The following is a 12,555-nucleotide window of genomic DNA, read 5'->3' as shown; positions in this document are numbered from 1 at the left end:
TCAGCAGGTAATTTTTGATTACTGAGCAGTGTTCCCTAAATTCCTAAGAAAAAAAGAAGTGTAATAATTTTACCATGTTAAAAAGATCACAATAAGAGCTTATGTAGCATGTTTATCACCTCACCATAATCTAATTATTAACAAATGGCAGAAGAAATCTTTTTGGTTTAAAAATAGCTTTATTTAGCATACCCAAAACAGAAACATAAGAAAAACCTTACCTGGAATGAACATAAAATAGTTAAATACCATAATTTAATGTAAACCAGCTGTTTAAAAATGTGAAATATTATCAAATACATGCTATTTACACAGAACCAAGGTAAAGCTCCCTCCACAGTTATTCTATCAGATCATCAATCTTGAAGTCATCATTAACAGTGAATCAAACACAGCATCTGTATTTGTACTGGTCAATAGGAAAAAGAGAAATCATTTAATTTAAACAGATACAATTCATTGTGACATTCAAAGCAGGGAGGCAGAAAAGTGCCAGTTCTAGGATTCCAGACACAATCACTGCAGGTGGAGGTCTGGAAACCGATCCACTAAAAGACCAGGTAGCCCATTCTTTCATGTAAATATACACTGGTTGATTCAATGTAGTTACTTCTTAAGAAAGGTACTAAATAGATCTGTAAAAATAAACATTTATTAAAAATGATCAAAGGTGAATGTAATATCAGTCAGGTAAGAAAGGCTAAAGCATAAAAATAGACGCTATTCCAGACAAGCCCCTTTAATTATAACAAATGTTAAGAAACTCAGTGTACAAAACCAGATAGGGTAGCAAAAGGGTTTCTAAAAAGGTCAAACCCAAACCAAGATCAAACAAAACTAACCTAATAGACTGTTTCTTAAAGAAAGTATTCTGTTTATCTTAGACATTTGCTTCGCCTGTCATTATCACCTGAATGCGGCCATGAGACCTGTGGCTGATGTCAGCACTGTGGAATAGTGTGTTCTCTGACAACGGTCTAAAAAGCTATAGCCATTGATCAGTGTAAGCATTTGGCTTTTGCTTCAAGGATGAACATTCATTCTTATACTTAAATTCAGGTATCTCTAAGAGGCAGCGTTAAATTCACTATCAGGAGTTTAAAATGTAACATTAAATGGCAAGTATGCATAGTTAGTAATAGAACATCCTGTTCCTTTGTCTAATCCTGTAAATTTCAAACTTTTGGTCTCCAGACCCCTTTATATTCTTAACATTTATTTGTTGGGGATCTGGATACCGAAGAGCTTTTGTTAATGAAATTTATAGCTACCAATATTTGCCATGTTAGAAAGTAAAAGTAAAAAAAATTTAAGTACTTATTGATTTAAAAATATAAAAGTCCCCAAATTAAGAAGTCCATTACATGCTAAACATAAATAACATTTTAAAGAAAATAGCTATATTTTCTAAAACAAACAAAAGCATGGGAAGATGACTAACATTTTTAACAACTTTTTGAGAAAGTGAAAAGACAACATGTTGGTGTTATTATGAAAATAGTGTTGTCTCACAGACCCCCCTCAAATTTGAATGTTCTCAAGGACTCCCAGGGGGGCTCATTGGCCAGTTGTTGAGAACTGCTAGTTTAATCTAAGGCCTGATATTAATGACAAAAGAAAAAGTCCACACAAAAGGAGCCTTAATTTTTCTCTAAACCAAAATACATTACTGGCTCAAACACTCCCATTCTCAGCTTTAAGTAGAAGCCAGAGATTACCATGTACTCAGGGCCAAATTCAAAACAATGCTGTCATTTCTGCTGAGACCAGGTTCAAGATTTATTAATTTTTAGTCCATGAAAGCCATAAAACCTGTTATCTAAACACAGTCAGCGGTAGTTCCCTTTCCAGCATTTGCTTACTCCTGTTTGTGCTGAGCGTACAGTTGTCATTAAGTAGGCTCAGCATTGGTATAGACCAGAGAATGACAGGTGTTGAACTAAGAGCTCACACACTCAAATTAGGAACCTGTGAGCCACTAATGGAGCAGCCTGCTCTATTTCTCACTCTGTGAAAACTCAGATACATTTTAGGGAAACAGCAGATTCTTCCCCCATGACAGCAAGGAGAACAATGCTGTGACCTTACACCTAGAGTGCTCTTCACGTCTTACAAATGACTTTCACACATACCATCTTATTGCATCCTTTTAAAGCCCCAGGATAAAGGCAGGGTGAATGATACTATCACCATTTCAGAGGTAAGTAAGGAGCTTGAGGGTCAGATATGGGTCTTTCCCAAAGTAGCCTGGCAAGGGTATGGCAGAATGAGATCTGATTTCAGGTCATCTGACTCCTAGTTCAAGGTCCTCCCAAGCAGTCCTCCTCCTTTGGGTTTAGGGGAGTCTGCATGGGGATGGATATGGAGGCCACAGGACATGACACTTCCAAAGCCTGCTTGCCTTCTGCCTGATCAACCATTTTATCCAACACTAAGGAGTCGTGGGAGTGGCACAGAAATCTGACCGACAGAATGCATTTTCCATCAGCGCATGTATAACTGTTGGATTTTTTCTTCTTTCCTAGCCAGTTTATGTTGGCAGTTCATTCACAGCCTGTTCCCCCTGCTCCAAGAATTTTCAATAAAAATTCTGCAGGTAAAAAAATCTGAAAATACAAAATGAAACAGCAGCTGTGAGATATGTTTGCAGCTATAACTAGATTTATTGTGCGCCTGGCACAAGACAGACTTTGCAGTCTTCCTCCGCCAACTGGAGAATAATGCAGAAATCACAGTTATTAATTTAAGGGAAAATTGCCTGGTAATCATCTTGAGACAAAGGCTTCACTCTATACAAAAACATTAAGAAAATAATTCCCAGGGTTTTAACTAAATTCTTACTTGCTAGAAGATTCTGGGGTGGTAGGAGAGCAACTAGAGTAAAAGGCAATGTAACATGGAGAAAGAAAGTGTTGCCAATAAGCCAAGGAGAAATCTGCATCTGTTCTGTCATCAATTCGAGTATCTACTTGAGAAATGATTCTTTTGCCAGGAAATCCACTCCACCAAGATGTTAATACAAATAGCATGCGACATTCAAGGACACTAAGCAAACACTGTTTAATTTTTGGGGGGAGGCAGTCAATTACAGCACCAAAATCCCTCCTGTGAAAGCAGCCAAAAGCCATGAAGGACCAATGATTTTCTTGCTGTCCACTAGGAACAAGGTATCAATTATTATGCCTTCCTTCTCTCTCTGTCACCCTCTGAGATGTTCCTCAAGTCAAGACTGACTATATGCATTTTTTCCCTTTTAAGGAAGTTGAAGAAGGTTAACAAAAGCCTGTAAAAATTTAAAAGCACGCTAAGTTCATCTTATTTTCAAAATTCAACAGCACGTTGCTGTTACACAAATTGTTGGTGCCTTCCCCCCAACCTCCAATTTTGGTGAGTAATGTTCTCTTTACAGGTGATTTAGATAGATGTTAATGACTTTTTAAGACAGGTGCCCATATACTGGGCTGATGTACACACACGTATATGTTCATGTACATATATATACATAAACATACATGCGCACACACCAATGTATATCTCCTAGGAAGACCTCCACTAGTATTTTTCCCTCTTCACATATTTCCATTAGCAAAAATGAGCATGGATAAAGAGTTTAGAGTGGGAAACAGAACTAATGAAAATCAAATTGGAGAATATGAAGTGGTATGCTGTCAGAGTCCAATAAGTCAGATGCACATGTATGTAGTGGTAAAGTGCTAGAAAGTTTTCTCATTAGTATTTTAAAAATGATTATAGTAAAAAGAAGTTTGCAGTTTCATTTGATAGTGGTGACCACAGGCACCATGGCAATAGCACTGGCTGAGTTGGAGTTGATGATGTCCTCATACTCCGGAGGCGGATCGAGGTGAGGTTCTGTTTCACTCCTCCGTAGGTTCATCTGGCCAGTGGCTTCCTCGTAGGTCGGTGGGGGATCGCAGTTGGACAGGCGAGTGGAGACAGAATCTGAGCGCCCAACCACGTATTCCAGGAAGCCTGGGGACAACCCGCTGTTATCAAACACTTCATCTGGTGGGGGAGGTGTAGTGATAATATTGAGGTGTTGAGGGAAAGGAATATGACCTTCCGTCACTGTCTGTCGGCGAGTCTTGTTTCTTAGGAAGCATCTCCAGATTAGGAAAATGACAAGGAGGATAATGAAGAGGCCAAAGATTAATGGAAAGGTAAGGTAAAACTGAAACCAGTCACTTCCTCTGTTACTCTCTCCTTGTTGTGCTTTTGTGTACGTGTTCCAAAACTCCTTCTGAAAATAGAAGAGGAGATTAACTGTAAATCAGCATGATCCAAAGATCGAAAATAGCAAATGAATGCATATCTGGGTTTTATTAATATGATGAAAACCCCAAACCAGATTTGTTGGTTCCAGTGACCTGCGGCCTGTATTTTCCCTGACAAGACTACAGATCATGGTGCTCCCTCTGGACCCTCCCCTAAAATGGGGAGTCAGAACCCAAGGTCTTCAAGACTTGGTGTTTTTTGTATTTTCAGTTATGATATATTGGAAGGGAAAAAAGCATAAAGAATTTTCCCTTTTCCAAATATACCACCTAATCTCTCCTCTAATATAGAAGGTAAATACCATTTTCCATGTCCAATTATGAGATGAGGGACCCCATCATCATTGTGCTATTTCAGGCTGTTGGAGGCTCTTGGTGCTCAGACTGAATGCCTTGTTTTCCAATAGCTCTGTTTGGGACTCTCTCCTACCAGGTATTCCCCCCCAGCCCCTGAGTACACAGATTTAATGCATCTAAACATTCAATAAGTAGTGGTGATGATAATGAATTTTTGTATATCATGGGCTTCCCAGGTAGCTCAGATGGTAAAGAATCCGCCTGCAATGCAGGAGACAAAGGAGACGTGGGTTCGATCCCTGGGTTGGGAAGATCCCCTGGAGAAGAGGATGGCTACCCACTCTAGTATTCTTGCCTGGGAAATCTCATGGACAGGGGAGCCTGGCAGGCTACAGTCCATGGGGTTGCAAAGAGTCAAACACGACTGAGCGATTGACCGTTCACTTGTGTATCATAAGTCTCTGCTTCAAATTGGAGTAATCTATATCCCAAACCTTGGTACAAACACCACCCCCAGTGCTTAGACTTAGCCAATAATGTTTGTTTTTTTCCCCTCACAATATTTGTTTGCAGGCTACTGATAGTATTTAAATACCTAGCAGAAGGTAAGACTGTGGGCTCTAAAACTGTTTGTTTCATAGCACTATCTTTTATTAGTCATAAAGGCTTTTAAAGTACTATATGGATCTAAGAATGACCCACAGTGCTCCACCCCTAAACTGGGTCATCTTATAAGGTACATTATTATTCCAACATTCTGTGATTCTAAGATAAAAGTTTGATATGCTGTAAGAAATACGGTATGACTTAGTAAAGGCTGGGTGCAGGTGAAAGTATGCCAGGTGCAGCATTAAAACAAGCCAAGAGTAGAGACACTATAATCCCAAAGTCTGTAGCATTTATTTTAGGACAGTACCCCAAACTGGAAATTAAATTTTTATTAGTGAAACAGTCAGTTAATAATCCAGGTTGAAAACTCATGAAGCTTTTTGTAAACAATAAAAATGTATGCTATATTTGTATAACTGTTACTTTTAGTATTGCCAACTTTATTACAGAAAATATAGATTATATAAAAGTTTACTAATGCAGAAATATCTGAAAAGGAAAAACCAATCATCTGTAATTACATTGCAAAGATATAATCACTATTAACATTTTTGGTTTACAACTACTCTCTTCCAACTCTCAGTTGAATCCTTACACAAATGTACATTTTTTAAAAATTTGGAATCAAACTGTACTAAATCTCAATAAACTTTTTATTAATCTACTTTGTAGGTAACTTTCTTAATCTATAGAGATGAGGATTTCTCCTCTCTTTGCCATCTTTCAGATCACCATCTCCCTCCATTTAATCTTAACCACAAAACACAAATAATATGTGATTTCAAATAATTATATAATGTTAATCTTAGAATAAATGGAATAGACAAATGACTTTTTAATCTTGTCCAGTCACTTTTGGATAATCAATAATGCACATGAAAATAGTTCTGTTTCTTTTTTCATGCTTGGCTGGTGTAAATCAATTTCTGTGGTTTCCTTGGCACACTTGGGAAAAAGCAGCAAAGTTGTGTGTTTTGTTTTTTTTTCCCCCTTTGGGAGAAAAAACTTTAACCCTTGAAAATAAAAGTGTGATTCTGTTTTAAAGACAAAGCTTAGACAAGAATAGAATCATCACAGCAGCTTTTTACTTTACCAATAGCAACACAATTCACAAGCTGCACCTAATAATGAAGGCATACTTATCATCCCCACTTGCAGATGAGGAAATGGAGACTCAGCGATGTTACCTTATAATAAAACCAAGGTCAGTTAACACACAAATGTTGGAGCTGGTATTTGAATGCAACAGGCCTGGTGTCAGAGCAAAGCAAAAAGCAGTCTGTCCTGATGCATAAGGTATGTCAAACTTGGACAGTTTCCTAGAAAATTCAATCTTTCTCATCATGCTAAATGTGTAGTTTGAAAGCAAGTAACATTCATTGATCTGAATAAAAAGGTACTGCCAGATTTATTTCTTTGGAAACTAGACTGACTTTGTCCTTGAGGCAAGAGAATCAGGGAAATACTCACTTAAAATCAAGTAAAATAACTGTCATTCAAATAGACAAACCAGGTTTATGTATCTCTAAGCTATTTAGATTGTTCTTTATCTTACTGGAAACAGCCAGAAGATATTCAGAGAGCAAATAAGTGATTTCAAGACTCAGTAAAACAGTGCTTTAGAGGCGATGGAAGTTTATTTGAGAAAGAAAATTTTAATGAATGAAAGGGATTCAGTAATTTTAGATAACACTAAAATTACATAGATAATGAACCTCAAGGGATCAGAGGGGTCTGGCAAATCATTCAGACATGGATGAACCCTTGCATCCCTGGGATAAATCCCATTTGATAGTGGTGTGTGATCCTTTTAATGTACTGTTGGGTTCAGTTTACCAGTATTTTGTTGAGGATTTTTGTGTCTATGTATGTTTATTAGTGATAATGGCCTATAATTTTCTGCTTTTGTGGTATCTTTATCTGGTTTGGGTAACTGGGTGATGGTGGTATCATGGAATGAGTTTGGGAGTGTTCCTTCCTCTGCAATTTTGCGGAAGGGTTTCAGAAGGATAGGTGTTAACTCTTCTCTAAATGTTTGATAGAATTCACCTGTGAAGCCATCTGGCCCTGGACTTTTTTGGTTGGGAGGTTTTTTTTGTTTTTTTTTTTTAATAACATGTACTTACATACTTATTAATAATGAGAGATATTTTTCTTCATGTTTTGAAATACTTATGTTAGGTTTCAGACCCCATGACCCCAGCACCCTAAAAGATAGGCTCCCATGGTAAGGAGACCTAGGGATTGCAAGTCTATGCCTTAGCATTTGTTGGGAGTTTTTAAATTACAGTTTCAATACTTGTGACAGGTCTGTTCATATTTTGTATTTCTTCTTAGTTGAATCTTGGGACACTGTACCTTTCTAAGGATTTGTCCATTTTATATAGCTGCCTTATAATCTTCAGTATTTCTGTGGTTTCTAAGTTCTCCTTTTCACTGCTAATGTTAGGTTTGTGCCCTCTTTTTTCTTGATGAGTCTGGCTAAAGGTTTATGAATTATTATCTTTTCAAGGAAGCAGTTTTTAGTTTCACTAATCTTTTCTATTGTTTTCTATTTTATTTGTGCTTTAATCTTTATGATTTCTTTCCTTCTACTAACTTTGGGGTTGTTTGTTCTTTCTCTAGCTGCTGTAAGTGTAAAGTTAGATTACTGAGCTTTTTTCTTGTTCCCTGAGGTAAGATTGTATTGCTGTAAACATCCCTGCTTTTGCTGCATCCCATACGTTTTGCATTGTCATGCTTTTGTTTACCTAGAGACAAATGAATTATTTTTTTTTCTTCAGTGATCCATTGGTTGTTATTTGTTGCTTTTCCCTTGTTGCTTTTTATATTTTCTCTAGTTTTTGACAATTATTTCAGAGGCAAGAGCCACAAAAGATAGATGTTTCATCACAGTGGGTAAGTATATAAAAGATTCTACCAAACCAAATTTGTCGCTATTTTATTATAAAATGTCTGCTTTTCTGATTTGAATTTTCTCAATACCATTTTTAAGTGGAATTTGAGTGACTCAAGGCCTGAAGGACCATATTCCTAAATTCAAAGAGTAAAGCCAAGAATATTTTTCCAGTCTTTGAGTAATCAGCTCAGAACCTACGTATGTGGTAAAGTTTGGAAGCGGGTGATGTGCCCAGTGAGTTTGTATTGCTGAGGGCCCGGCAGCATTTATACTCAGCACTCATATTCTCCCTTTTACTGAACAAGCATGACAGGGAAGGAAAGACTACCAGAGAGAAGGGACAGAAGCCACAATCTTAACTCCAAAAGCTGCCTTGTTGAGAACAAGTTGGAATATTCCAGCAAGAGGTCACTGAACACTGTTAAGATTCTTTATCTAGATGGATGTTCTAGGGTAAAAAAAAAAAAAATCCCTGTAAAAATACTTTGTGTTCTTTCATGAAAAGAGTAGGACTATGTAGATCTAACTTCTGAGAAAACAAAGACTACTTGTAAATTATGAAGTATGATATAAAAGGTAAGGCATTCTCTTGAAAATTGCCACTAGAGTGTATACAGTTTGCTGAGAAACAATATGTATGATAAGTATGGTGTCAACTTATTTTACTATAAGTTGTAAATGATATGGCTGGGGGATGAAGAATAAGGTACAGTTTTTCTTTTATTTTTAATTGGAGGATAATTACAGTATTGTGATGGTTTCTGCCAGATCAACATGAATCAGCCACAGATATACATATGTCCCCTCCCTTTTAAACCTCGCAACCCCCCTAGGTTGTCACAGAGCACGGCTTTGGGTGCCGTGCATCATAGAGCAAATCCTCACTGGCTGTTTTCCATATGGTAATGTATATGTTTCAGTACTACTCTTAAGTCATCCCACCCTCTCCTTCCCCGCTGTGTCTACAAGTCTGTTCTCTAGGTCTGTGTCTCCTTTGCTGCCCTGCAAATAGGATCATCAGTACCATCTTTCTAGATTCCATATAGATGCAATATGATATGATATTTGTCTTCTCTTTTTGACTTAACTTCACCCACCTCATTAGAACTGACTCAAATGTGTTCAGAAGTTACAGTTCTATCTTTTAAAAAATAATTATGGGGATTATTATTTTGCTAGGTAGCATACAGCTTACATAAAGTAAAAAACTCTATAATTTAGGTATAATGGTAATGGTTGTAAAACAGTAAAGGTTCAGATTCAGGATACTTGAGGTGGGAACTGATAGCCGTCCCAGTATAAGAGGCAACAGGAGAACTCTCAAGTCCCAAAATATCCCTTGTAAGCAGCATTAAAAACTGACTGGTATTTTAGGGTTGCAGTTGAATATACCAATGTAGGAAGGCCCCAGAGAAGGCGATGGCACCCCACTTCAGTACTCTTGCTGGAAAATCCCAGGGATGGGGAAGCCTGGTGGGCTGCAGTCCATGGGGTTGCAGAGTTGGACATGACTGAAGCGACTTAGAAGCAGCAGGAAGGGCCAGACTGCACTTCCTTCTGTGGACACATCAGATCTACGCAGGGAACAATTGTTTTCTGGGAAAAAAAAAAAAAAACTATAAAACTAGCAGAGCAACTTCTACTCATCAGGTGAACCAGGAAAAAACCCTACACTGAGCTGGGTAGGAAAGGCTGGGACACAACCTCCCCATGGACCCCACCCGTTGTGTGAGGACCTATCATGGGGAGGGATCTCAGAAACATGAGCTGTTCTCCTTGAGGAGTAAAGGATTTGAGCTCACATGGGGGCACCCCGACTGTATTTAGCAGGATAGGAGCAGACTCAGAAGCACCCAGACTTCCTGTGAAAGAGACTCACTTGCTGATCTTAAAGCATCAGTCAGCCTGAGACACAGGCCTCTGAGATAACAGACATCTTTTAGGCCTAATGCAATGCTCTGGGGGTGGAGGATGGCAGGGGCCACCTTAACATCCTGGGAAGGGGCTTGTACCTTTGTGTGCAGCCCCAGTTTCTGAGGGTTCTCTCTGGGTGTCTGGCTCTGGTAGGGCTTGTGCAGACAGGTCACCCAGGGCGGAGCAAGAAGCAGCACTGAGGTGCCAAGTCCTTCTGGGAAAGAGGCTTTATGTCACAGCTCTGTGGCCTGAGAGGCAGACTTCTATGGAAACATACAGCTAAGGCCCCCTATAGTCCTCTCTAGAGCACCAGCACCTCCCAGAGGGGAGCTTGTACATGTGTCTGCTGCCCCCTAATCAATCACCTGGCTGTGATGGCTAGCAGGTCCTGTGTTTGTGGACCTCTCGATAGTGGAACAGATGTAATAGTTCCTGGCTGGCTACCACTCTCAGGGCACAGCACAGACACAGATTGAAACACAGCCCTTTTTGTGTGAAAAATCCTTCTTTGCTTGTCTTGGAGCTTCAGGCTGAGGAGCACGATTCCTGTTTGGTGCTTATATATAGGGCTCTCTGTGGATGAAGGCCAGTGGATGGTGCCTTTGCATTCTCCCACCACGCTGCTCCAGGCTGCTGGTATCTCCTAGAAAGGTGCTTGTACCCTCCATCTGGCACCCCGACTTTGTAGGCTGCTGCCTAGGACACAAGTCTATACAACTGGGCCCTGGTAGTCAGACTTGCCCTTGTGGTGCCACAGGACTATAGAGTATGTTCACACATTTTAAAAGCTGCTGTTTGAGGTCTGGCTTCTCATCAGCCTGAATGTAGGTGCTGATGGTGATCCTCTTCTTTGTGAAATATCTTGGCACACCCCCAAGGACTGGGAGCCAATAGAAATAAAATGGGCTGCTTGAACAATTACAAAGGTTTGACAGGCAACCAAGAGCTAGGACAGGGTTGAATGACAAGGTTCTTCTTTTGTAGACTACTTCTTCAAGACTGGAAGAGGTGGTGGTTTCATCTACTAAATAGAAACCAACACAGAAAGTCAAGGAAAATGAAGAGAGGAATGATGAAACATCAGAAAAAAACCTTGAACGAAACAGCGGTAAGTGACTTATCTGATGAAGAGTTGAAAACAATGAACATAAAGGTGCTATTGAACACAGGAATGGAATGGGCACACACAGTGATAACCTCAAATGGAAGTTACAGAGCTGAAGAATACACTAGAGGAGTTCAGCAGCAGACTAGATGAAGCAGAAAAGGTCAATGCATTTGAAGACAGGTGAGTGAAACTCAGCCAGTGAGAGCAGTGGAAAAAAAAAAAAAACACAAAAAACGAAGATAGCTTAAAAGAAGACTTTGGGGACAACATTGAACTGACTTAAGATTTGCATTTTAGGGAGGTACCAGGAGGAGGAGGAGAGAGAGAAAAGCATGGAAAGATATTTTAAAGAAAGAATGGGGAAGGAAACACATCCAGATTGGGTTCATCTTGTTTGGAACTCTCCAGGTTTCCCAAAGAGACACACACCAAGACAGATTATAATTAAAAAGATTAAGGAGATACTTTTAAAAGCAGCAAAATAAAAACAATATGTAACATACATAAGACCAGCAGTAGATTTTTCAGCAGAAATGTTGAAGGCCAGGAAGGAGTGGCATGATATATTCAAAGTGCTGAAAGGAAAAAAACTTCCAACCAAGAACACACTTCCCATCTAAATAGTTATTCAAAGTTAGGAAGAGGGTTTTTTGGACAAACAAAAGGTAAAGGAGTTCATTACCAGCCTGATAAGAAATGTTACAGAATTTTCTTCAAGCTGAAAAAAAGGGTACTAATTAAATCTCAAAGGTAAATAATGTAATAAAATGTAATAAAAAGGTACATAATGTAGTAAAATGGTAGATTAATCATTTATAAAGCCAGTCGGTAAAGTGTCTGCTTACAATGTGGGAGACCTGGGTTCGATCCCTCAGTCGGGAAGATCTCCTGGAGAAGGAAATGGCACCCCACTCCAATACTCTTGCCTGGAAAATTCCATGGACGGAGGAGCCTGGTAGGCTACAGTCCATGGGGTCGCAAAGAGTCGGAGATGGCTGAGCAACTTCAATGTCAATGTCAATGAATGTTAAAAGACAAAAGTAGTAGTAAAAATAACTAACTACAATCCCATTACTGTTGACCCTTGAACAACACAGGGGTTAGGTGTACCAACCCTCTACCCACTTGAAAATTCCCATAGAACAGTTCCACATCTGTAGATTCAACCAAGCATACATTGTGTAGTCCTATAGTACAAATTTAGTGAAAAAAAAAAAATCCATGTATAAGTGAGCCTGTGCAGTTCAAAGCCATGTTGTTCAAGGGTTAACTGTATGTAAGGGATATACAAGATACAAAGATGTAAAATGTGATATGAAAAGCATAATGGACTGGGGAGGAGTAAGAATGTAGAACTTCAGAATGTGTTCAGATTTACAACTGAAGTTGATAACTTGTATGTGTAAGCCTCATGGTAGCCATAAAGCAAAAACCTA

General features: G+C 39.0%; 1 protein-coding gene across 1 annotated transcript in view; it reads right to left on the bottom strand.

Moving 5' to 3' along the window:
- Nucleotides 1–208: 208 nt before the first annotated feature.
- Nucleotides 209–12,555, bottom strand: part of PRRG1 (proline rich and Gla domain 1) — a 143,253-nt gene continuing 130,906 nt past the window's right edge. Inside the window, exon 4 of the mRNA XM_068962200.1 lies at nucleotides 209–4,258. Coding sequence (XP_068818301.1) covers nucleotides 3,773–4,258 — 486 coding nt within the window. The 3' untranslated portion in view covers nucleotides 209–3,772. The remainder of the gene's footprint in view (nucleotides 4,259–12,555) is intronic.

The sequence above is a fragment of the Capricornis sumatraensis genome, chromosome X (assembly GCF_032405125.1).
Source record: "Capricornis sumatraensis isolate serow.1 chromosome X, serow.2, whole genome shotgun sequence".
Classification (NCBI taxonomy): Eukaryota; Metazoa; Chordata; class Mammalia; order Artiodactyla; family Bovidae; genus Capricornis; species Capricornis sumatraensis.
This window is presented reverse-complemented; position numbering and strand designations above follow the sequence as displayed.